Raw genomic sequence first — 25,093 nt, 5'->3', positions numbered from 1 at the left:
GATTAATATATAACATTTTTTAATTACTAAATAATAATAATAATTATTACTATTATTATTATGATTATTGTTATTATATTATTATTATTATTATTATCATCATTAATAGTAGCAGAAGTTGTTATGGTTGGGTTATAATATGTTTATTCAAGGGACAGGAGAAGTAGAAAAAGAAAAGGATGAAGACGGAAAAATGGGAAATTGGATTAATCAAGGAGAATAAAAAAAAAACACAAAAGAGAAAGACGAATGAGGAGATGGAGGGGGAGAATAATACAATATGCTGCGGGTAAAAAAAAAAGGAAGAAGATGACTTTTAGGCTCTATTAAGACATGAAAGTTCATTTTGAAATAATATATATGTGGAACAAGTGTGTGTGTGTGTGTGTGTGTGTGTGTGTGTGTGTGTGTGATAGCAGGGGGTGTTGGGCTGACAGCTGTGAGGCAGGTGCCTTGTTGCGCCTAAATCGAACGAAGAGGAGGAGGAGGGGGGTGTATTTTTTTGGAGGGGGTAAATGGAGAGCGTGAGGGAAAATAGAGTGGATATTAATTTGTCTCCCGCAAGCAGGGCTCTCCCCCTCTCGGCCACACGGAGGGCTGGAATGCATGGAGAATACCTCCGATGGTGTGGCCCAGACAAAACACACATTGTGCTGGTAGGTCACGGATGGTGTGAGTCGCCACTCCCACGGGCCGTGACAGAGACGTCTGCAGCAGCAGCGAAATGTGGAGGAGATTAACCGCTGATGACCTGCGATGGCCGCAACCCGGGCCTGTCAGGATAGGAAGATGTGAAAGTGACTAATGATGATGATGATGAGGAGGAGGAGAATCGGAGTGATGACGATGAGGCACGTAAGGGTAACGGGGTTCAGTCTTATTATGTGTGTGTGTGTCTTGTTCGAGGCTGGAAGTGATCAGAATCTGTGGCGGACCCCTCCTTGGATTCTTTGGACGTGAGTCTCGCTTCACACACCCTGTTCAGTACTCGTCGACTCCACCGCGCTTCACAGTCCTGTCAACGTGAGATCTTATCACGGCGCTTAATTGTGGAAGAAATAATGGGAGAAAAAAAATGTCTGCAATACGCAGGGCCAAAAATAAAACAGGACAGTATCAAATTCTCACCATCGATATCAAACCTTTGCACGCAATTTACATCTTGTTGCCCAGAACCGTTATTTTAATGACATGACGAACCTTGGCAGGGTTCTTTCCTCTCTCCGTGTCTCCATTGACTCATGTGAACCTCATCAGCTGCAGTAACAGAGGACGAATCAACTCATCAGAACTGATTGCACGCCACCACTCCAATCAGGTCAGGACCTCTAACAGCCTCTTCGCTGGCTGTTGTCTGCCCCGAAGACAAACCGTCTTTTACTCTCCGACGATACAATGAGGGGGGAAAAAAGAAGCGGGGGACTCCTTCTCTTTTCTCTCCTCGTCTTTGCTGGACGGGATCCAAACTCACGGCTCTTGTGTGAGCGGAGGAGGACAGAGCAGGGGCAGCACACTGGGCTCCGTAATCTAATTACATGCTTTATTTGCCGCAATTTGTTTCTCAATCAGTCTGGTTGAGGGAGAAAGCGCTCCTCCTGGGCCGTCAATTACACCTCCTTGTCTCGCCGCTGTGGTACCGCTGATGCCGCCCTGCCTCTGTGGCCACGTTATCACTGAGTATATAGACATGTATCCAGAGTGTTTCTAGATCCAGTAGATATAGAATGGCTGTTCACACCTGGCTTTGGCTTCGAGAGACCTCTTGAGATCAGATTTCACTCGCCTTGGTACATTTGATATCATCTGTGCAACAACAAAATACGTATTAGTACTCAGCCATACCGCTGCAGAGGTCGGGATGGTTGTTTTGAAACATGGAACTTCAACGCCTTTTCTTGGTCAGAAAATCAACCGTATTCGAGGTGTGTTGTGGACGTAGAAATAAAATAGGAGTGGAACGGACAATCCCATTCAAATCAACATAGCAGGATGGCCAGAGCGGCGGCCATTTTCATGTGTACTGTTGTCATTGTGATTGGTTGCAGTGGGCTAACTTCCGTACAAACCTGAGAGAGCCTGAGAAAATGAGTACAATCAACTAAATGCTCGATCCACACACTCTTGTCAAAGCGCGAGAAAGCACATTGCTATCGCCAGAGAAGTGACAACTTTGTTTCATTTTCTGTAAACCGTGGAGCATTAAATCGTGCTGGAATAGAGCTAGCTAACTAGCAGACAGCTGGCCAGTTAGCGAGCTTGCTAATTCCACCATACTTTAATGCTGTGCTGGTGACAGACAATGGGCTGACCAGCGGCCTGGTGGCACGCGGCAGGGTCCAACGGTCCCACAGCCTCACTCCACGACGATGTGACCGCTCTCTTCCCGGCGAGCTGCGTCAAGACTGACATGTGGTGTCACCATAACACCATTTTTCTCAACAAAAAAAAAAGATGGATATCGGGGAGTGTGATTTAAACAAGTGTGATTTCTTTTCCATGTTTGCTTCGCACATGGGCTTCAATCAGCCACTTCCGTTGTCCATCATTTTAATGTAGCCGTTGTTGTGTTTTGTTTGTGAATATTTTTAGTTCCTCCAATTATAAACTAAGTTGCAGTGGGTACTGCAATGTGGCTACCAATGTTATATTTTGGGGCATGTTTTTTTTTTCCTAGCTAACACTGGCTGCTGAACCAAACCCAGGCCTGGTTTGGCTTCCATTGCCACCGTAAAGCTTTGGCTCAAACACACAGAACTGTACAGTGCAGTGTTCTGTCTTAAAGCAGCTTTAGTAAGAAGCATCCCAAATGAAAACGATTAGCTTAAAGGGTTGTACAGCACTTTGATGGAAGGGGCAAAGGTCCACCTCTCAGTTACGCACTTCTCAGTGCCTCTGAAAGGCAGGAGACAAAGCGCTGTAGTAACTACATCTACTCAGAACACCCAAAGCACATTTTAGCTCAGTGCTACAGGACTGCTCCCACTTCCCCTGCTTGTAACGCGCACACAAAGGGAACATTTGTCCTCACGGTAGGGGACTGCCTGGCCCTAAATGGGGATCTCGGGGTGCTCTCAGCGGGGCCCGGAGCTGTGTCTCAGGGGTCCACTAATGGGGAACGAAAGGCTATCAAAGGGAAGTATCATGATGGCATCAAGGGGGGTTATGAGAAAACAAAGCTTCCTTTTCACAGCTCCCCCTTCCATCATTTACATGGTAATCAGGTGCAGCTCATATAGACTCCTCTGTTTCATTTACTCTGCCTATTTTTCGTTACTCTCTATTTACTAACAACCAGCTTGTGAGGCAACCAGATTTGGAATTTTTGCTGATTTGGGAATTTTACTTAAAAGCCCTGGTCCTCCTTCTCATCTTCTTCTTCCCATCCCCCCTGATAAACTTCACTCCTGTCTTTGTTTTTTTTGTGTGTGTGGGGGGGGGGGGGGGGGTTGTCAACCTCTCCACCCCTTCGCTCTCCACCAGTATCCATTCTCCCTCCTCCCTCCCTGCATTTTTCCTCGTGGTGGTGTTCCCCGGGCAACCTCATTCAAACGGAGCATAAAGGAGAGTAAAGGCATGGGGCAAAGATCTGCTCACAACAATGAAGTTTGTTCATATTCAGGCCGCCTGACAGCTCCGGTCCTTCCTCCGACCATCACTCTCCTCCACTACTGCTCGCTGTCCATCCACCTCTTCCTCCCTCCTTTCTTGCACTACGCTCATTACAACTTGCAGCACTGAAGTGTAAACCAAGTCGGTATACTCTGGATCCAATTAATGCCCTGCTGGGAGAGCGCTAAAGGAGCAGAAAAGAAAGGAAAACAAGTTGTTTTTTCTTTCTTATGATATGGCCTCACGTCCCGCACTGTATGTGGCTGTCAACATGACAGCAACGCCGGGGGCAATCGCTTGCAGCTATATACGCTCTGGGTTGCTGGTGCAAAGTGGAGGGAGGCCGATACTGTTGCCTCCTTCACCTCCAGGTAATCAATCATAAAAGGTACAGCATATGTATATCCTTATGGATCCATATGGACAAGGAGCAGGGTTGGTTCTGCAATGCACACTTCTGATAATTCAAAACAACCAATGGGAGATCCAGTACGGTGTGAGTTCCCTTACCGACGAGATTTCTTTCAAACATCATCTAGCTCTAATAACTCTAACTCTAGCCCATAGAAGTTGTTTTATTTTGAGGTTGTTATCCAGATGACAAATCAAGCTGAAATACACTTTAAGCACTCGGCTGCCTCGGAGAGCGTGCACGTACACATACGAGTGAGCCATGAGGAGATTCGGGGGACCCCTCTGCCTGCGTGAGGTATTTATTTGTTCACGGCTCCAGAGTGGACGCCTCCGCCCTCCCACCCAAAAAAAAAAAGGGGGTCCTCTGCCTAACGCTTCATGGATGGCTACTTTTCCCTTTCTGACCTCCCTTTGTGTGGCATTGACCCCCTTTCACACCCCCCACCTTCTACTCCTTCAAATAGCTGCCAGCCCTCAGCTCCCCCCCCCCCTCAACCCCCTCACGTCCACACTGCAATAAATGCAAAAGCTTGACGTGGTCCTCGGTGGGGCCTTGATGTGATCCAAGGGGTTATTTTTTTTCCAGGAGGTCGGGGGCTGAGGTGACAAGCGAGGTGAGATTTCGAAGTGAGGTGGTGGTGTGTGTGGGGTGTGGGGGGGGGGTCTGCTCCGGGCCTGACTGTCATTCCCACACACTTGACGGGGAGTGAGTAGGTGGATGGCAGCGGGGTTCTTCCTCCTAAACCGCTGCTGGTACCACCAGCTCCGTTCAGAGGTCTTGGTCAGAAGGTTAAAGTGCCTCCACTACGAACAGAACACACAACACACCTTCCATGATACAAGCAGTGGCATCAAAACTGCAGTCCTGTCGTTGTTCTTCAAAGTTATTTTAAGGGAACCTTACTTTCTCTTTCTTTGTTTCTTTTTTAAGACGGCCTTTTGGTCCACAACCAGAAATTTCCACACTTTCCATATTTCCATACCTATAAATGTAGGTCCAACAGAGGAAAATATTTCTTACATTTCAATCTAGTGGAAATTATAAAGTTAATCATGGATTAGTGCTCATTAAAACTAAAATATAATAATATAATTCACACTGTAAACGTTTTCCTTCATATTGAAGGGGATATTTACCAGATTTTGTTTTTGACATGTTGTAGATCATTTGTGGTGAATGTAATACATTTGCGTATTATAATAATAATTAATAACAATAATAATAATAATTTAAAAATAAATATTATTGTATGACTGACATTATTAAATTTAATTTTTAACAGATTTTTCTTTTCAATCCAATTTCTTTGTTTGTAATAAACATTTCAATTTTATTTCATCAAGTTTTTGACCAAATTGTATTCGACAATTTAATAGATTTCTATGAAAATTACGATAGTAGGCCCACATCTCCCCCCCCCATGTTCTGAAAATTGCTTATTGTGAGATTGTTTTATCCCCCCCCAACAATAAATTCTTAACGTATTCACAAAACGCTCGCCCTCCATTACTAAATAAAATACCATTGTTTGTTTCCCCCCCTCCAGCCTCCTAACCGTATTTTCTCCCCTCTTGTTCTTGCAGACTGTGACTCTTACTGCAAAGCGTCTAAAGGCAAACTGAAGATCAACATGAAGAAGTACTGCAAGAAAGATTACGGTAAATCAACAAACCATTTCATGACTTGGATTAATGTTCACTTCTACAGGAAAGCTTTAAACTGAGCACTGTTTGGGATACGCACTGGGCCCAGAATACCTCCCATCCCGTACATCCCAGTCCAGCACGTTGCTGGGGAGCTGCTGCAGTTTACAGGGGAGGCATTTTCACTGATGGCTTACTTCAGCTTTCTGAGGACAGAGACAAAGGATCAAACGGACGACAGCAGATCTTCAAGGAGGAAGAGAGCAGCGGACAAACAGAAAGAGAGAAAGGGCAGGATGAAGAATTAGGCAGAGGTGTGTGTGTGTGTGTGGGGGGGGGGGGTTGTCTCCCCGAGCGGGCATTTAAGACCCGAGGGGATAAAGCAAAGACAGTGTGACGGACAGTGGGCGCTCTCTCCAAGAGATCCTCATTAAGGCAGCCCACTTCCCCCACGGCCGACGCCATTCCCGCTGCATTCCTGTGGCCGCCCGTCCGCCACGCCATTCAAGGTGTGGATAAGATGTATGACCTCTCCCCTCTTCCCCCTCCCTCCGTCCCCTCCCTCGATTGAAGTCAGCCCGCTGAACCGGTCAAGCAAGCAGCGGCATCCTGCGGCATACCTCGGCAGCTTGACAGACAGGGCCCCGGGGGCTTTGTCCCGCAGGGATTTAGAGGAGTTAGGGGGGGGCGGGGGGTCAGCTTATAGACACCTCCTCTTCCACCAGTGCCTACCTCGCCCGCTGATGTCGTGAGAAGAGCCTCGCCTCTGAAGCCTCCGTCCGTTCATCCACGAACGTGTCGGCTCAGGCCGGCCTCATCCAGCGTTCGTAGCAATTCCCACATCAAATAATGCGCCGTAATTTGTAGATATCCCACAAAACTAATCGTGTGTTATCCACGTAATGATGGACGAGGAAGTATAAAGACATAGTGAGCGGGTGGGAGGGGAGGTCGATGGCTCCAACAAACAGCAATCTCTCAGCCAGGAGACCGTTGTTTGTTGCCCCGAGCGTAACGAGAAGTCAGCGTTGATGTTTTGGTCACGTAACTTGCGAACTCCAGTGACGCCGCTTCCGTAGTTATCTCAACCCAAACGACGATCTATGCCGAAACCTAACCAAGTGTCCTGTGAAGAAGTTTATTGTGAAAAGGCCGAATGCATGTAATGAGTGGAAATTGACACGTGTTTTCGTAGGAAAACGCACGAAAAATGAGGAGGGACTTTTCGTAGGATGTGGTATGTATGAGAGTATGTATAAGGGTCAGCTGCATGGCGGTTTGCTTTTCTTTGGTTGGCCCAAAAAGCAACGTCGTCAGCCTTTTGAATATCAGGTTCTATAAATCTAGAAGTTGTAGATGACAAATGGATTTTGTCAGTAGGCTATTTACACTTGCATGATAACGGCAGGCAGCATTGATTCGAGGACGGAGTGGTAAAGAGAGACATCAGGATGTCCTGCTGGAGAAACCACTCATCGCGTTGCCGGAGCCAGTAGAGCTTCCCAGCTGGTTTGGCATGTGTTGTGTGTGAAGTGTAGGGGGTCTGCTGGTGCTGATTGGTGGGATAATACCAAGCAAAATACAGTCGGAAGGTCCTCTTGTGCACCAATGAGGATGCAGGATATTTTTTATATAAGTATTTACATAAAACAATGTATTCATATAGGAAAGAGCAACAGATAATTAGTCCATTTCTGAATCAGGTTATTGTTAAAACAACATCACAAAGGCGATCTTTGTAGGTAAGAACCATTAGCTTGCGGCAGCATGTTCAAAGATTCGTAACCGACCAGAACAAGATCCCTGTACAGTATTTACCACACACGAGCGAAGCGAAGCGGATGGAAAAGTCAAACACAATGTTAATCTACAGGAGCAGCTGAGAGAGAGCCACAGCTTTGGACTGTTTTGAAAAGATCAGCAGGGGAGCGGGGCTCCATGCTGCGTAGGGAAACGCCGCCACAAGCTTCTGCGGTCGACATACAGCCGCACATAAAGAATCGCAGGAGGGAGCGGGGCGCAGGGAGGGGGTGGAGATGTCTGATGAACAGAAACATCACGGGTAGAACTACTCCGGGTATTTCAATGAGCTGCGATTGTTGACTAAACACAAACAAGAGGGACCAGCACCTGGTGGCAGCCGGTAGGTGCAAGGTGGTGCCGAGGTCACCGTCGGGTCGCACCAGACCAGTCTCTGTTGACACGGGGCCTCGGGGGACATAGTGTACAACTGGGGTGAAAAAGATCTACAAACAAGGGAGGTGGTACGTTGGGTGCCCCCCTGGTTCAGGAAGTAAAAGTCCCATTCGCTATCTGCATTGGCGATAAGACTCACAGTTGGAGCTATTCAACTGCTTGGATGGACGATGAGCAACGATGAGCAACTATGTTAGAAAATACTTGGTTTTTTGATTCCAAAAAAAGGCTGACAAGGCTGTAAGCATGATTTCCCATGGTGCACTTTGGGGAGAAAAAAACATATCACATAGGTAAAAAAAAAAAAGAATCTGTTATTTGCACTGCTGGTGGTGGTCGGCGGATACTAACGATTTGGTTGTTAAGAAAAATGACAAACCTATCTGCAGCTGAAATGGCTCATGGGTAGTGTAGTATTTTGAACTGTGCGACTTGACAAACTGACTGTTATCTCAATGTGCTTTAGAGAATTTAAACATATTGACTCTGGAATGCACAATCTAGAATCAGATGTGTTGTCTTTTCCCCAAGTCAATAAAGTTTTATATCCAGTCAGATTGTATAGAAGTCTATGAGAAAAAAATGACTTCTCACTTGATTTACTACCTCAGTTAACATTCTAAACATGAGTTTATGGTCTCAATTACTAGTTTCTTCGATACAGCATGATGTTCATTTAGTAAATTATGGTCCCATTTAGAGTAAAATATACCATAAAGCAGGGTATGCTTTAGGGCGGGACTACCTTGTGATTGACAGGCGTTGTCCGATTTGGGAGTTGTCTGTGTTTTCCTCTTACAACTTTAACCTTTCCACAGTGTGTTTTCACTTCATGAAAGTTAATCCTCTTATTCAGCGCTTGGCTAACGGCCAAAAAGCCAAAATAACAACGGCCAAAAACCAAGATGGCGACGGCCAAAATGCCAAACTCGAGGCTTCAAAACAGCAGTCAACGAACCAATGGGTGACGTCACGGTGACTACCTCCACTTCTTATATACAGTCTGTGCTCCCAAGGCAGTGATGCAACACGTGCAGGATATATCTCTTTATACTGCCACGGTGTTCGGCTCCATCAGCTCGACACTGAAAGTGTCCCTGTAGCACATTTCAAAAGCTTTCCCGTGAGTACAGGAGAAGTATAATGGAAGTTAATAGAGATCTGGTCAATGTCACACATATTGATACATGCTGGGTTAAGTTCCTCTCTTTCCCTCCCTCCCTCCCTCCCTCTCTGCGAGGACCATACCGGTTGATTCATCATGTGATATCACTGAGTGTCTTTCCGGCTCACGTCTCTAAGAGCCCTACCCTGTCTCCTAATCACATTACAAATCACACTGCTCCGTCAGTAGTAATGGACACAATGCATGCGGGGCTGTATATTATAGCTGGACCATAGACCAGCCTTTTCCACAGAGGATGAAAACAGTATTCATACCACAAGTCTAGTTTATTGGGATTTACAAGTACATCTGTATCTGTGTTTATCACGTCTCTTATTTCTCAGGTCATTAATGTTATCAGCAGCTCATACTAACGAGATGTCAAAAATGATGACGAATGAGTGCTGGATGTTTATTTTATCAATTCTAATAATGGCATCTGTATTTTGTGTTTCTCAATGAAAGCACTGTAAAAGCCCCTTGATTATCAGAAGAATATCCAACCTGTAGGGATGCCCCGATCCAAAATGACTCCTCCTTCATATATTTATCAGGTGATAATGTGTCATATCATTTGTCCAACCTGATTTCACTCCGCAGCTGTCCAGGTGCACATCCTGAAGGCGGACAAGGCCGGCGAGTGGTGGAAGTTCACCGTCAACATCATCTCCGTCTACAAGCAGGGCGAGAGCCGCATCCGCCGCGGCGACCAGTTCCTGTGGGTCCGGGCCAAGGACGTGGCCTGCAAGTGTCCCAAGATCAAGCCCGGGAAGAAGTACCTGCTGCTGGGGAACGACGAGGACTCCCCCGGCCAGAGCGGAGTGGTGGCGGACAAAGGCAGCCTGGTTATCCAGTGGAGGGACACGTGGGCGCGCAGGCTCAGGAAGTTCCAGCAGCGCGAGAAGAAAGGCAAGTGCAAGAAGCCATAAGCGGGAAAAAAAAGATGGAGAAGATGTCGGAGAGGGAGAGGAATTCAAGAGAAAAGCTGAGCGGGTGATTAAAAAATGATAAAAATAAAAAAAGAGAGGCAGACGGAGGACCGAGGACAGACAAAAGACTGTTTATGTCGCTGCTTTTTTCGTGTAGAAGCATGAAGAGAATTATTTAGGATGATTTGTTTTTTTCTAGTGGACTTTTGCTGAAGGAGCTCACCTCGCAGATTTGGCTTCATGGTTTATTTTACTTTGAGATTAGCCTCTCTTGTGGATTTGCCGAATTTGCACCTATTACCAGCATATAAAGTCATTTGTGTGTTTTCCCTTTTTTTTTTTTATCTCAGTATGAAACCATTATATTTTATGTTTAAATTTGTATGGACATTTCCTGCTGGTGCAAAAATGAAAAAAAAAAAACGCCACTTAATAATCACCACTGCAACTTTCTGCCTCTGCATGGTTTTCTTGTTGTATTCTTAGCGAAGAGGCGAGCTTGTTTCATCAAAAGTCTTCACTGATCTGATTGAGGGGTAATAATATTTCTCTGTTAAGAATTGTGCCATAAAAAAAACAACTATTGTTTGCAAAGCCACAGAAATGCATTATACATTAGATTCCTTTTCTCCCCGTTGTACAAATTCAGGTACGTCTGCAACTCAAGAAACAAGAAATCTGTAGTTCTACTTTTTTTTTTTTTTTTGCTGTCAGGACTTTTACAAATTCAGAACGTGCAAGTGACAGAAGAGGAACAAGGATAAAACACAGTATCGACATATTTTTACTCCCCTCGTTGCCCCCTTCACATTTCACTGGTTACATGTTGGTGGTTCAGTATTTGTACAAACCTGCATGTGAATGCATCTCTTTTGAGACTGTAATGTTCAATTCACTACTTGGTGCTTTTACATAATGACCAGAGATATTCACAAAATCAGCAGTTGTTCTTGGGTAAAAGATTTTTTTTTGTTTGTTTTAACTCATTACATGCGTTTAGTGACAATAGGGACACAGTTTCCACAATGTAGTTCATTGTGCAAAGTGAATGCAACATTACAGTTGTGCCGATGAAAGCGCTGCATGTTGTCAGATTATACTGGGTAAAATATCCGATTGAACTCGATCGATGCAGGAAGTAGAAAGCAATGAGAACGGCCATAAAGAAAGGAGAACAATGCCCTTACCTCATGCAGTGCAGACATTAATCCTAGGAAAATAAAAAACTGAAGTGCAAACTGCACCTTGAAAAAAAAAAAAAAAGAAAAGTGATCAACAATTCTGGATTCTGAGTGCGGATGAAAACCTTTACAGTCCAACACTCTCCTTTGCAAACACAATGCACGACTGTACATTCACTGTGTGACCAGTCAGACGCCGCAGTCTCCCATTGGCCTGTCACTTTAAATTCTCTTCACTTCGACACTTGCACAGGGAGGAACGGGGTGAATTGCAATCACTTGACGCCGCTCGATTTCGAGCCACATCGCTCGTGTGTGCAGTTCGGTTTGGATCCCTCTGAGGAATGCGTGGTGAAAAAAAACAGTGTCTGAAGTATCATGAACTGGATTTCCTTTCAGTCCATCCCAAAAACACTTTGAGCAACATTTTTTTAATGTTGCCCAAAGTGTTTGTTGGATCAGAAAATCACGTTTAGCACCTTTTAATCTGGTCCAAAGTAACTGTAAAAAAAGAAAAAAAATTAAAAAAAAGAGGGGGGGGGTTTGAGATGTTTTCAAGACACGTGGTTTTAATTTTATAGATTTATACTTCTTGTTTAAAATGGAAACAATTTCTTATTCCAATATCTCACTCAAATGCCTCCTAGATGGCTTTTTAAACCACGAGAAATCAAAATCACCTGGGTTCAACTGTAAAATAAAAAGAACAGATGCCCATACTGCTAAAGTACGTCTCAGTATTTACATTAAGGGTTTGATGGAGTGGTTCTTTTCAACCGATTGTGTTTGTACTGACGACAACACACTCACACATACAGTATATCTACATGTTCCTGCCTTCCATTGTTAATCCTACAACGTAACATTACGTGTTTGTTTCTTTCTGTAATCTGTAATCCCACCTTCTCTGGTCTCTGTGGCCTCATGCTGTACATTTTACATCCGTCTCCTGGGGCGATGGTTTTGACAAGCTTCCTGATGAAACGCTTCACACATACCTGTCAAAGCATTGCTTTGTGTTCATACTATGAAATTGTAAATGTTTAGTTGTCACCATTGCCATTTTTGTGTTTTTTTTTGCAATGTTGTTTTACAATGCGTACTAATATATTATGGTTATTATATATGAATATATTTAATGACACAAGACATTGTGGATTTTATTGTCTTTTTTTTTTTTTCTTTACTTGTTTGTGGTTGTTTAGATCGTTGCCACTAAAGAAGGAAATAATAACTACTGAACACACCAACCTGGTAGAACTACATTCAGATTTTCAGTTGAAATAAACTCTTGTTACATTAAAAAAAACATTTGCCTCTGTTGAGTGGAATGATTACGTTTTATTTATTGAGATGTTAAGTTATTCCAAAAGGCACATAGTTGACTGTCCTCCATTTACTAGTTGCCTATTCATAATATCACAAGTACAGTGGGAAAAAATATTATGCAGATTTCTCAATGGAAATATGGGCAGTGTGGAACTAGTATGTTCGGCTAAATGTCATGTAACAAAACACCGCGATCCTCCAGAGCGAGCCCTGAGCTTTAACACGGACAGACAGGAGTCCGGGGACTATTAAGTGGAAATGCAATTTATTAGAAATGACAAGGCGAGTTGATGTACAAGCAAGGAAAAGCAGCCATGTTAGCTCCACAGACTGTTTCGGCTGAAAGCTATTTTATAAACGTTATAAAATCCCAAGATAAATGATAACATTACAGCTGCTACAGTAATGCATGGGTACATACGAGTGAGTGTGAAGGTTGCAAAGATTGCACTGTCCGTCAGTGTGAGCCTCGGGCTCCGGATCCGCAGACAGAGAAAAGCTCCCGCTGCCTGCAGGACGTCCCACTGCTGGGTCAACAGTCGCCACAGAAATATCTTACAAACCCCGAAATAATTTAACTGTTACATTGATGATACATTGCAAATTCAATGAGACAGACACTTCAACAACTGATAAATAGAACAAGCATATATTCCATTTTTTTCTTTTCACATTGGCTTGGTTGGGCCTTTGTCTCCATATGAATCTGATGACAGTGTTTATATGACTACATGTGTGTACCGTAGATGCAAAAAGGTTTCAAACGGTCGTCGTAGGAGTCGTTGAGCGCAGGTCGTCGTCAGCTACACGGGCCACGCGGCGATCACTACGATGGCTATGAGGAGCAGCACGATCACCACCAGCATCCCTGAAGGAGGGAACATGAGAGGAAAAAGGACATCAGATGGCAAAGGCCAGTAAAACAAACAACGAACTGATCCTGCCAACAAAGTAATTGTATCCAAAGCTTGATACAGCTCACTCTTCTGTGCAACAGAGCTACATTGTTGTCATTGTGTCACACTTTTGCACGGGGTGACATGTTCATTCAATACTACGAACGCGGTAACTGTTCTCTGTAAACACGCACTCGAGCAGACGTTCCTACAGACGGGGGTCGGGATTTTATTTGGGTCGCCAAAATAAATTTGCAGAATTTCTTCCATTTTCTTTAACGTTTAAATCTGCCACACGAGCCACACTAGGAAGCCTGACTGTTCGCGTTGCTCTTGTAATTGTAGCCTATTTATAAGATATACTAGCAACTCCGTTTGTTTGACCGTTGAGAGGAGATGAAAAAGTGAATTCCATCAAAACGCATGTAAATGGTCTCATTTATAAAGTATTTATTATTTACATGTTTTCAATAACACGTGCCTAAAACAAAGTTGTGATTCATCAAACGCATATCTCTTCTAAATGGCTGGTTCTCCTATTCAAGGTACTATGAGGTGATGTGGAAATGGCATTAAGAATTGGTCAGGATGTCAATTTGTAGTCTGTGAATTGGGTCACGAGGTTTGTCATTCTTAAAAATTGGGCCCCCAGAATATAAGTTTGGGAAACTCTGCCCGAGAGCACCAAATGTGTATTAATCTGCAGCTGAAAATAGTCCCAAACATACAATACAAAATACACTACCTACTCATGTTTGAGTGTCATTTGCAAAATAACGCAGCACTTAACTGTTTAAGAAAGATAACTCACCATTTAAGACAACAAAAAATAAACATTGTGACTATTTAAATGAGGTCACTATTCAAACAAAAGTATTTTATCTTACATTTACTTTACCCCTTAGTGATAAAACCTTTGCAGTGCAACAAATCCCCTCTAACTTGTCGAAGATTCAAACGTCGAGCAGCTGAGGAACTCCACACATGATGTGAGAGGGATCTCAGAGAGGAGGGGAATGCAGCAGACTCGGGGGAATACACTTGGAAGAGGTAAGAAGCCGACATACCTCACCACTCGTTTCGAAAATCCTTGATCTAACGCAAGTCCCAAGTGCGTATGCCCTCGCAGCATGTCGCCATTCTTCTCCTGATGACTTAATGCAATTTACATGCGTTCAACAGCCACACAAAAAAAAAAAAAAAAAAAGCTTTATTGCCACAGATTGCACACTGTGACAGGCATATGTTTCTGATTCCGCTATGAGAGGATCATCATTGTTTTTCACTGATACCATGGAAGCAGAGAAGAAATGTGCAAAAGCTCACTCACACTTCATCAAAGTGCCTTACCCCCAGGCCTTGAAAATATTACACTTTTTATTATAGCCACCACCCAAAAAAATATAAAAACGTTTCTGTTGTAAAATCCACTACAGGTGGAATTTCCATTCTTTGTAAAAAAGTTCTTGTGAGAACTGGACAATAAAATTTTATGGAACGTTGCCAACTTGGAAGGGAAGCTAGAGTCCGACCGACAAAACGCTGGGCCGGTATTTTGGCCAACATTAGTCATATCAGTATCTCAGAGGCCAATACGCAACAAGTAACTAGAGAAATGCCAAAGGTTTAGAATTAGTGTCTCTACAAGAGAGACGTTTGACAAATGTTTGTCTTCAAGGAAATCAAAATCAGCGAATATATTGGAGCCAGATTATTTCCAACTCTTGAATATCAACATCTGTATCGGCCTTTAAAAATAAAAATAAAAAATCCAGTGTTGGTCGGACTTTTACTGAATCTTAAAACAGGAGTAGCTATGGAAACCCAACTCTAAAAGCTCTTTGGTAACATCTGTCATGGCGATAACACCACAGCGTTGGGAATTTAAAGAGTGGTCGGTCAAATATATTAAAATCTGACATCAGGTTTCTCGGGGATATAAAAGAGAAGTGATGGTGGGTGGCTTCCATCATGCGCTTCATAAACACGTGAATGTCTTTAGGATGTGGTGTGTAGTGTATTACATATATTCTTTCATCTATACCACACACACACATTAGATATGGAGAACTTTCTTTGAGGGTGCGGTCCCCCCCCCCCCCCTCTTTCGTTCCATCCAGAGATGCTCGGCGGTGAAGATTTCAAACAAACAACTGCTTCTCCGGCTGCTCCGACGGTCCCCTTCACTCAACTCGCCCATTGTTTTTTAGCACGGGGCTGGTATTTTCCCCAGCCCTTCACTTTGGGTTTACATTTCTCTCATTCTTTGGCCCCTCTCCTCCCGCGTTCCCCCTGCGCGGCCTAATTGGACGTCTTTCCCACAGGGAGAGAGACGGCCCGAGATATAAGCCATGCTGAACTAATTGCTCGCGGTGGTAGTGGCAGGCGGCGGCGGCGGCGGTCTGATGAAATGCAAGGCTGACGCTGGTTTCTCTGCCAGCAGTCGGGGGTTTGCGGCTGTAAGGGGTCCAGATGTCTTTGACTCATTGTGCCATTCCTTTGTTTCGTTTAAGTATTTATGGCGGATAGACTCTTTCTCTGCATAGTTAATTCTTTGTGTGTTTCCACTTGAGGGGAAGGTGTTCGTATTAAAGGTCCGCGGGACATGCGTGTTAGAAGCCATCACTGGTCCAGACAGGACCTCTCCTCCTGATAACTTACACATGTGAGAGTAATATAAATGTCAAAGTAGAAACACACGCTGGGATTTTTTCGTGATGGCTTTTTAAAAGCCTCATGCTTAAAGCAAATACACACACAACACACATTCCCAGCAATTATCTTTGTTTGGGTGTAAACGACACCCAGTCCGTGTTGGATTCAGACATCAGAATTTCATTCAGCCCGGACCAACATCTGTCAGCGACTCCGTTTGACGACACCATAGCAACAATAGCAATAAAGGCTGTGTAACACACGCATATGTTAGTGTGGTGCAAGGCTCTCACACCCTCCTAATGTCATGCAACAGTCAGTCATAAAGCCCCGTTAGACACCCGCCCTGACCCTCGCCCTCCCGCTCCCCTTGGACCAGCCCCGTCTGCCTCAGTGACTAAACAAGCTACTCCTGACCCCCAAGGAGGCCTCCGGAGACTAATGACAATAATGGCGTTTGCTTGCCAAATAGATTAGGGCTCTGGTGTGACACTGATGCTGAGGGAGATAGTCGGTGTCTGCTGATAGACTGACCACCCAGGAGCTTTGGGAGGCCCGAGTCTGGGTTCATCCCATCTCGGCAATTTTTTCAGACGCAATCGTCGAGACAACTCGCAGAGAGAAAGAATAATTGGTGAGAGCTCTGGACGGGCCGAGACAACCCCCGAAACGTCCCCTCGCTGCTCTCGCTGCTCCCCCCCCCCCCCCCCCCCCCCGTGGCCCCCTGCTTATGGTTCAAAGATCTTTTTGGACCACAACAGGCCAGGGTGACCCTTTAGAGGAAAAAAAGGGAATCGTTTTGTGTTAACAAGGTCAGTGTGATGCTCATCATTTTTCTCAGCGCACAATAGAGGAGGACAAAAACTTGACTTCAAGTGTTAGATACACATCTAAAACATATGTATATCAGAAGTGTTTCTAATGCAACAGAAATAGTGTGATGGGACTTTCACACCTGTAGTTGAGTTATTTTGGTCTGGAGGAAACAATGATAAATATGTAATAAACATGAAATTATACGGACTGACCGAAACTAACCAGAAACTTGTTAATCGGACCGTTTTGGAGATTGCCATCCTGCATCATGTGAGGAAATTAAATTGACTGAAGTTTATGCAGCATTTTAATGCTTCTGATGTGCATGTTTATGTTCTTTGATTAATAGCTGATTATGCGTATCTTTAAACCGCAAATCGTGCACGTTATGATGAATAATGGTAGAAACAGGGCTGTTCAAAAGACGCTTTCTGTGCTTCCAGATGCCAACGTCGAGGAGCGCATGGACACATACGTGAAGCGGATTACTCTGGGATCGCTGGGAACAGTTTCTGACCTATTAATCAGTGAAAATATCAGGAGCTGACGCCTTGAATACAGATCAATTATAACAACGCCGATGAATGTATTCGTAGTTTAGCTTTTGAGATCACGCAAAAATTGCATATCTGCTACCACGAAAACCTGTGGTTGGTTGGTTTTTCTTTTACACCCCAAACAAACTGCACCAGAGTCCACTTTTTCAGGCGGCCTCCTCTCTGTTTCGGTCCTCACCGGGATTTGATTGACAGCAAATTAAACATTTGACCTGATGACGGTAGATGAAACATTAGGGGATCACCTGTGTGATTCCACTTCGTCCTCAGGGGGACATCAATGAATGTTTAAAATATTTATAGATTTCTAAAGGCAGGTTTACTTTGACTTGCCACTCGCTAAGAAGAATCTCATTAGCAGGATGTACTACTTCCAGCAAGCCTTCCATCAACCATGTGAAACATATTCAATTGCCATTTCTAGTTTCCAACTGTTTACCGTGTCAGGACAAAAGGAGGAACAAGAGCTGGAAAGAAAGATCTAGCCGATTAAAGTTTTAAAAGTTGGACCTCCCTATTGACCAAAATGAGTGTTTCCTTGACAACTCCCGACTATTTACATGCTCTTCTTCCAACGCTGTCAAACGCTGCCCCTCACCCACAGTCTCTTTCGGCGTCCCCTCTAGTCCGAACAGTACCAAGATGCGAGCCACCTGCGGGATTCACGGCGATGCAGAAGTGCCCCCTTAACACACCGAGGATTAGCTCTGTTGAGAAGGGCTGCTCAAGCACCGATGTTGCCTGATGGTGATGCCTAAGCTCTGGGGGAACTCACACACACCACTCTCCAAAGAGACCCTTTGGTCCCGTGGACTAATCTGCCACACTAATCCAACCAAACTCAAAGCCTCCACTCCTCAATTCCCACCAACATCATCTAAAACAAGTGGTAATGACTCTGTGAATCAGGCTTAGCTTGGCTAAGTGACAGCATTGGACCAGCGGTATAAAAGGGAAAAAATAAGTTGTTTAAGGATGGGCATTGTTTGCAAATCTATGCTACAACTGCCAATTCTGAGTTTCAGCACCAATACAATCATTCTTTCCACTTACATAATATAATTGTATTTTTCTTACCAAATCCCTTTTATAAGTTTGACAAAATAACAGAATTCACAAAAGTGTTTAGTTTAGTGTTTTTAGTTTTAATGAAATACAGTTTACAATTAGTAAACTGATTTGAATAAGTCAAATTAGTAAAGTTGTTGTTTTGCATCGGTCTCATTTTGTAAAAAAAAAAAAACTTTGTTCCTATTGCAGAGTGTAAAATAATGACGGGTTTCAACTGCTTTAAAGTGTTTAAATAAAGACTAAATCGTGTGTACATTTAGGGAGACGGATGTCTCCGCAGGGCCGTGCTGTGGAAGAATCCAGTATGTTTCAACACAATGGATGTTTCACAACACTACGGGCACCAGACATGCACAGTATGCCACAACAACCATGCTCGAGCAGCATGTGGGTCCTTCCCTCTTTTTTTAGTGAGATGACCCGTCCCACAGCTCGGCTTTCAGCTGCTTCTTGCAGATCTCTGGTGCCTGCGTTCAAAACTGTTTTTTCCCCCAATAACTGAGTGCAAATGTCTGATGATCTCTATTGATAATCCTACAGTCAAGAACATATTTCTTGGAACGTCTCCAGCTCTTAGGCTGCAAAACAAAGATGCCTTTTTTTTTTTTTTTAACAACGAGGCGGCCACCAATAGTTATGTTAAGCATGCTCCCGCCTGTCAGAGCCAGACGTTTCTAGCTTTACAAGGACTCGGCTGAGACATAACACCCAAACGGCGGCTTTGGATGAGAGGTGGTTTCAAAAATAAATAAAGCCTTAAAGCTAAGGAATTATAAACACGCTTCCATGGCGAGAAAGAGAGAGAGGGAAAGCCCTCCAAACAATTTGTGGCATGTGGTATTTTCAATTCTTTCTCTGCTTGACACAAAGACGAGTGTCAAACAACTGAGGAGACGAACAGGGGGATGACAGAGAGGAATGGAGGGGAGAAAAAAAAAAAAAAAGAAAGAGAGCGTTGAGGTGAGAGTGAAGAAGACCATGGGGGAATTTTCCATTCATAGAGAACACACACACACACACACACACACACACACACACACACACACACACACACACACACACACACACACACACACACACACACACACACACACACACACACACACACACACACACACACACACAGCGCTGTATGCGATGCATATGAACATGCAGATGCACACAGGAAAACACACACACACACACTTGGATATTCTTCAGCCTGGAACGGAGGAGAGGGAGGAGGGAGTTGGGGTGGCGAAAAGAACAAGATAAACAAATGGAAAGACGGAAAGAAAAGAGTCCTGATTCTAACACAATATGAGCTCTGGGATCTTCAAACAAACTCGCGCTCGGGCACCATGGGGACGCGGCGGACAGAAGGAGGCATCCTGAAGGGCTGACCTCCCTTCTGCCCGCTCTGCTTCTGTCTGCGACCGCCCGTTCGCCAGGTCTCCCAGCGTGCAACAATGCAGCCCTTTGCCATAGAAAGGCTGTTTGGCGTTTGACTGGGCAAACTGAAGCCCTCGCATTCCACGGATCGGCTTCAGCCAGCTGACACACCTCTCATGGCAGCCGCTCTCAAGCATTACCCACTGAGAAAAACAAAATAAAAATCTTTATGTAAGTGGCGAAACAAAAGTTAAACAGAGCGAAGCGGACCCGAGATAATTGAGAGGGGAGGGCCGTGCGTTCACAAGGCCTCTCGTTGAACAACTCGTCAAAATCCGGAGTTGAGACTAACAGAGGCCGATGACTCACGTCCGTGTCTGAGCGGCAGCGTGAGCGGCACGTTAACAGCCGCGGTGCTCCGTGTGCGTCTACACGGGATACATTCAGGCAGAAAATCAGAGTCATAAGTGCGGCAAAAAACACCTCCAGCGAGCCTTCACCACCCACATCATCTGTGCCCAGAGGGCTTTTCAATATCAGCATCATATTTGCTGCACCATTGAGGCCAACATTGCTCAATTCCTGAATGCAAAAGATGAAAAATGTCAGATGATATTACGTCTAAGGGAAGTGTTATTCTTTTGTCCAACTCTACGTCTCACACCAGGCGGAGTCGTGTCCTCTATAAACGCTATAGTCTGTGAGACATCTGCTCTGTGAACTGCGTGAAGAGAAAAGAAACAGGGGAAATCTGATGCTCAGTACTCGTCCATATAAGTAAACAGATTAATTGTGATTTGTTTTCAAGGACACAGATACCAGGCCTGCTTTGGACCAAGATGCTCCACAGTAAAGGCTCACCACAGGAGGCCGACTTTGTCTCCACAAGCTTCACCCTTCGTGTCTCGTTACGAATCCTGTCGTCCGTCTTGTCCACAAGATGCGAGATGTCGTCAATGATTTCTGAGAGACGGAGACAGAGCAAGAAAAAAAGAGAGGAGAAAAGGTCAATAAAGGACATTTTGGCTTCGTATTATGTTGCTATCTGCAATTTTTAAGACTTCACAATGTTTTTTTCCCCCCCTTCATTTTATTGCATAAAAGACCTCCCAATATGTTTAGTGCAATAAAAGAAATTACCCGAAATGAAAAAGTGACAGGTTCTAAAGGGAGTTGACATCAGAGCAGTCAACAACTTCAAAAAGGCAGAGGCTGCCAACGCACAGACATGAGTGGTGGTGATGGAGGGAGTGGGCTGTGTGAAAGCGCTCCTCGCGCTTTCAAACGGTTTCACTACTTCCTGAATCCATTCTGGATTCAATCAGGCACTCATTGTTCATGAGTTTTAAAGACGTAAGCCCGGGCTTCGGGGACTATGCCTGGGCGTCCAAAGAAAGAGAGCGTGGGTTTTGTGTGCGTGCGGCTAGGGTCCCTTCAGTAGGAGTTCCTGACTTGAAGGTCGTCCAGATGGAAGCCTGTGTGATTTGTCAGAGCCAGCCGCAGTGTTGACACGGCGCCTCCAGAGGGTCCGACCCAACAACAAAAACAGATAACTGTCCAATTCCTTTACACAAATATTCAGACACTGTGCCTTTAAACGAGCCGAACAGTTGTGGAATCACAACTATACAATATAAAGACTATTTCACAGTTTTAAACATACAAAATGTGTCCCGGTTTACTTCCGGTTGCGGTGTATGCATTTGATATCAGCTGACAGGAAGTAAACATGGACCCAAGCTGTTGGTTAGAGATGCAATTCTGTTGAAACCCACTAAAACGGAGCGTCTCAGACAGAGGGTGAATACCGGTATATTCAGACAGACAGTATCGGAAAAATAAAGAATTTTAATGAACATTAAAGCATGTAAACACGCTCTAGTAGAAGTTTTATTGCATTACTGAAATATAATTGCCCTTTCAACTTAAACCTGTGTATATAGAGATCTAGATAAGTCCTCTCCAGTAGCCTTCTAAATTAAAAAAAGACAAAAACAATACGTGGCTGAACTATAAAGAAACCAGTAAAACAGAAACCAAGGTCGAGTTGAAGAAAGGGAAGGTCTTCACAGCCTCTGATGAATGGAAGTTTTACAGGAATGGGAAGCTCGACTCATCCTCAAACCACTGTTCAGTGCCAAGTTAAACAGACTGTCCCTTCTGGGGAGGAAACGACATTTTATTGCTGTTGCTGCAGCAATATGGAAAATTAGTACACAGTCAGTGCGTTCTAAGCTTTTTTTTTTTCAAACCGTGACCAAATTCCCACAGGTGAACGCTCAGGGTCATCTGCAGCATTTGTCTTCGTGAGCGCACTTGTCTGAAGCTCTAGTTGCCTTTCAACTGGATTGGTGAGAGAACACGTTTTCATCAACTAGGAGCAATCACAGCTTGACGGGACTGTCTGCGTTTTCGCTGACATCAGATAATTAAGGTGCACCGATAATTCGAGGAAGGAAAAGTAAAAAGCATGACAGTTTGGAGGGCCAGAGCGTGAAGGGGGGTGGGGGGTGGGGGGGGGGGGTGGGGGGGCAAGGACGAGGAGATGGGAGACGTGAGAGCGCCGTATGTACAGAGTCCCCGGAGACGGACACATCATCGTCGACGCATCAGGCAACAATTTGCAGAGAGGAAACTCTTCCTTTACGGGCGGAGGAGGGGGGTGTAGACGCTGAACCATTTGTGCCGCGTGCCACTCCAACTACTCATAAAGGATGTTTTTGGTTTGCCGCTGCCAAGTTTCTTGATTCAGTTCTGGCCCTGCAGTAACATCTCAATTCATCGACGAATTCTAAGCTAAGACGTGACCTTAAACTACAGAAGGGGAGACATACAAGGTACACACTTTCCACGTGCATATTCCTTCAAATCACCCTGTTATCAAGTCATGTTTCTAACAGCATAATTTTCAATTTCCTAGTGTAACTTTTTGCTTCCATGTACACTATGACAGCTGCTGGCCGTGGCTTGGATCTGCCAGACCACAAAGAAAGCCCTGTTTCAGGCAAGGATCGTTACTTGAAAATGCTCTCCCACTGGATAAACCCCCAAAGCCAGTGTGGGAGAGCACGGCCCGTACACAAAAACCAGTTGCTTTAAGATGCATTCATTTATGCTCGTTTGGCCTCTAAAGCACAATGGACAATGGGTGCCCTCCCTCTAAACCATTACTCATAAGTGCTGTACCTCAGATTATTTGGAAATGACAGGAATGTGAATTTGGATTGAAGTTATGAGATGAGATGCTTAAGTATATTATGTAATTAAAGGTTCTATCTACGAGTTCGGGAGCATATCTATTACCTCTCAATGGCTCTCAACATGGTGACGGCTGGTTAACGGTGCTAACAGCGCTAACAGTGGAAACTACAGCAAAAGTGCTAACAGAGCTAACAGTCTTTACTTGACGGGGGAAACGCCACACTTCCGTGTCGGGACTCCAGCTGATTATATCTACTGCATGTTCAACAAGAGACCACGAGCTTTCTTTGGGCCCAGGGACTCGATACTAGTCTCTGTTATAATAATATACAAAAAAACAAAACTTGATGGTTATGTGAACAGACATTGCTAAAACAGGACAATCATTTGGCTGCAGAGAGGCAGAGAATATATAATATTTCGATATATTGACTGACAACTATTTTGCAGCTGTTGTCAATATGAGGAAAGTTCAGTTAAACCACAGACAGGACCGGTCACAAATACTGTTAGCAGACACCTTTGACTTAAACATAAACAGTCCTGGTATGTTCCGGAAGATGTTTTCTCCCTTTTGAAATCAGTGAGACATTTTCATCGCGCTGCAGGTGCATAAAATGAGGCTTAGAATATAGATTCCACATATGTGGTGTATTACCTCAGTTATATTACACTAGTTGGTGTATCACATAAAAAATAATGACACTTAAAGTAATATGAAGTCATTTATATATTTAAAGTAACCAGGTCGATACAATTGTAAATATAAGAATCTATAGCTACATGTGGAAGTAAAGCAGATGTTGACTTCTAAATACTTAGGCTGAAAGCGACAGGAATGCCAACTCTCTATTCTGTTTCTCTGCTACCAACAGTGCCTCTCATTCACACAAAAAACAATGTCGGTAAAATGTGGCCCTTCTGTGTAGAGGCACGAGGGCCCTGGAGCACAGAGTCCAATAGGAGACAGATGTAGCACTCACACGACGTCACCCCTCGTGCTGCCGACTCTCTGCGCAATCTCAACGCCATTACATCTCTGTTCCAATGCTTTGCAGCTTTTTTATATATATATATATATATATATATATATAAACAGCCTCTCGCTGTGGCCATCCCGCTCTCTGGGGGCTAACTAGTTGACGGGTCTGTTTCTACCGCGGCTGTCAGCGTCATCTGGAACCAAGCACAGACACCTAGTATTCTCAGGATTGGCTGCCACTGGTCACTCCGGGCTAAATGATGATGTGGCCAAGGCACGAACTGAAGGGAAAGACGTGAGGGCCGAGTCTCTTACAGTTAAAGTATACCGCCAGTCCCTGTACACAGGGCAGATAGTAGCGTTGCCACTTCATTCCTGGGTGTTTACAGCACACCCACCCATCACCCTGCGTAGCTGGACTGAGGGTGCCACACAGACACAATGAACCCCTCCAGCTGTTGTGTTCTCTTAGCTAACCTCTTGCAATGCACCATAATCTTTTCAAGAAGTTGTAACTCAGTTACAAAAAAATACTAAGAAGAGATTCCATATGAATCCAGTTAGGATTGCTTCTACTGGCCCTGAATATATATTTAAATTTCACTTTGGAACTCGGCTCCATCTTCATTGAGTGAGGTGAAGATTCTGTGAGTCTATAGGTGGTCCTCAGAACCTTTGAGCAAGGCTGACCGTACTACTGCTGCCCCGGCAATGGTGGATATTGGGTTCAAAAGCATTTCAAACTGGAAATTTCCATATTTTGCCTATTATCTGGGTCCAGGTCACGGTGGCGAGGTAACCCCTACTTCCTTCTCTCAAGCTAATCCTCCAGTTTTGTTGGATGTGCTTGGGACACCTCCACAAGAGGTATCCACATTAGAGGCCTGAACCACCTCAACTGACTCCTGTCAATGCAAAGGACCAGCGGTTCTAATCCAAGTGCCTTCTGGATGTCCGAGCTTCTTACACCACCTCTAAGGGTGGTCCCAAACACCCTTAGAAGGCAATTCCTTTTGGACACTGGTATTTGTGATATCATTCTTTCGGTACCGAAGCTCATGACGATGCCTGAGGGTT

General features: G+C 44.4%; 2 protein-coding genes across 2 annotated transcripts in view; one reads left to right on the top strand and one right to left on the bottom strand.

Moving 5' to 3' along the window:
* Window positions 1-12,604, top strand: part of ntn1a (netrin 1a) — a 54,839-nt gene extending 42,235 nt beyond the window's left edge. The window contains exons 5-6 of the mRNA XM_076090260.1: window positions 5,608-5,682; window positions 9,629-12,604. Coding sequence (XP_075946375.1) covers window positions 5,608-5,682; window positions 9,629-9,957 — 404 coding nt within the window. The 3' untranslated portion in view covers window positions 9,958-12,604. The remainder of the gene's footprint in view (window positions 1-5,607; window positions 5,683-9,628) is intronic.
* Window positions 12,460-25,093, bottom strand: part of stx8 (syntaxin 8) — a 42,379-nt gene continuing 29,745 nt past the window's right edge. The window contains exons 7-8 of the mRNA XM_076090261.1: window positions 20,695-20,796; window positions 12,460-13,335 (exon numbers count right to left, since the gene is read on the bottom strand). Coding sequence (XP_075946376.1) covers window positions 13,271-13,335; window positions 20,695-20,796 — 167 coding nt within the window. The 3' untranslated portion in view covers window positions 12,460-13,270. The remainder of the gene's footprint in view (window positions 13,336-20,694; window positions 20,797-25,093) is intronic.

This window comes from Anarhichas minor, unplaced genomic scaffold (assembly GCF_050575085.1).
Source record: "Anarhichas minor isolate MPS153535 unplaced genomic scaffold, ASM5057508v1 ptg000012l, whole genome shotgun sequence".
NCBI lineage: Eukaryota > Metazoa > Chordata > Actinopteri > Perciformes > Anarhichadidae > Anarhichas > Anarhichas minor.
Note: the sequence above shows the minus strand (reverse complement) of the source record. Positions and strands in the feature narration are given on the sequence as shown.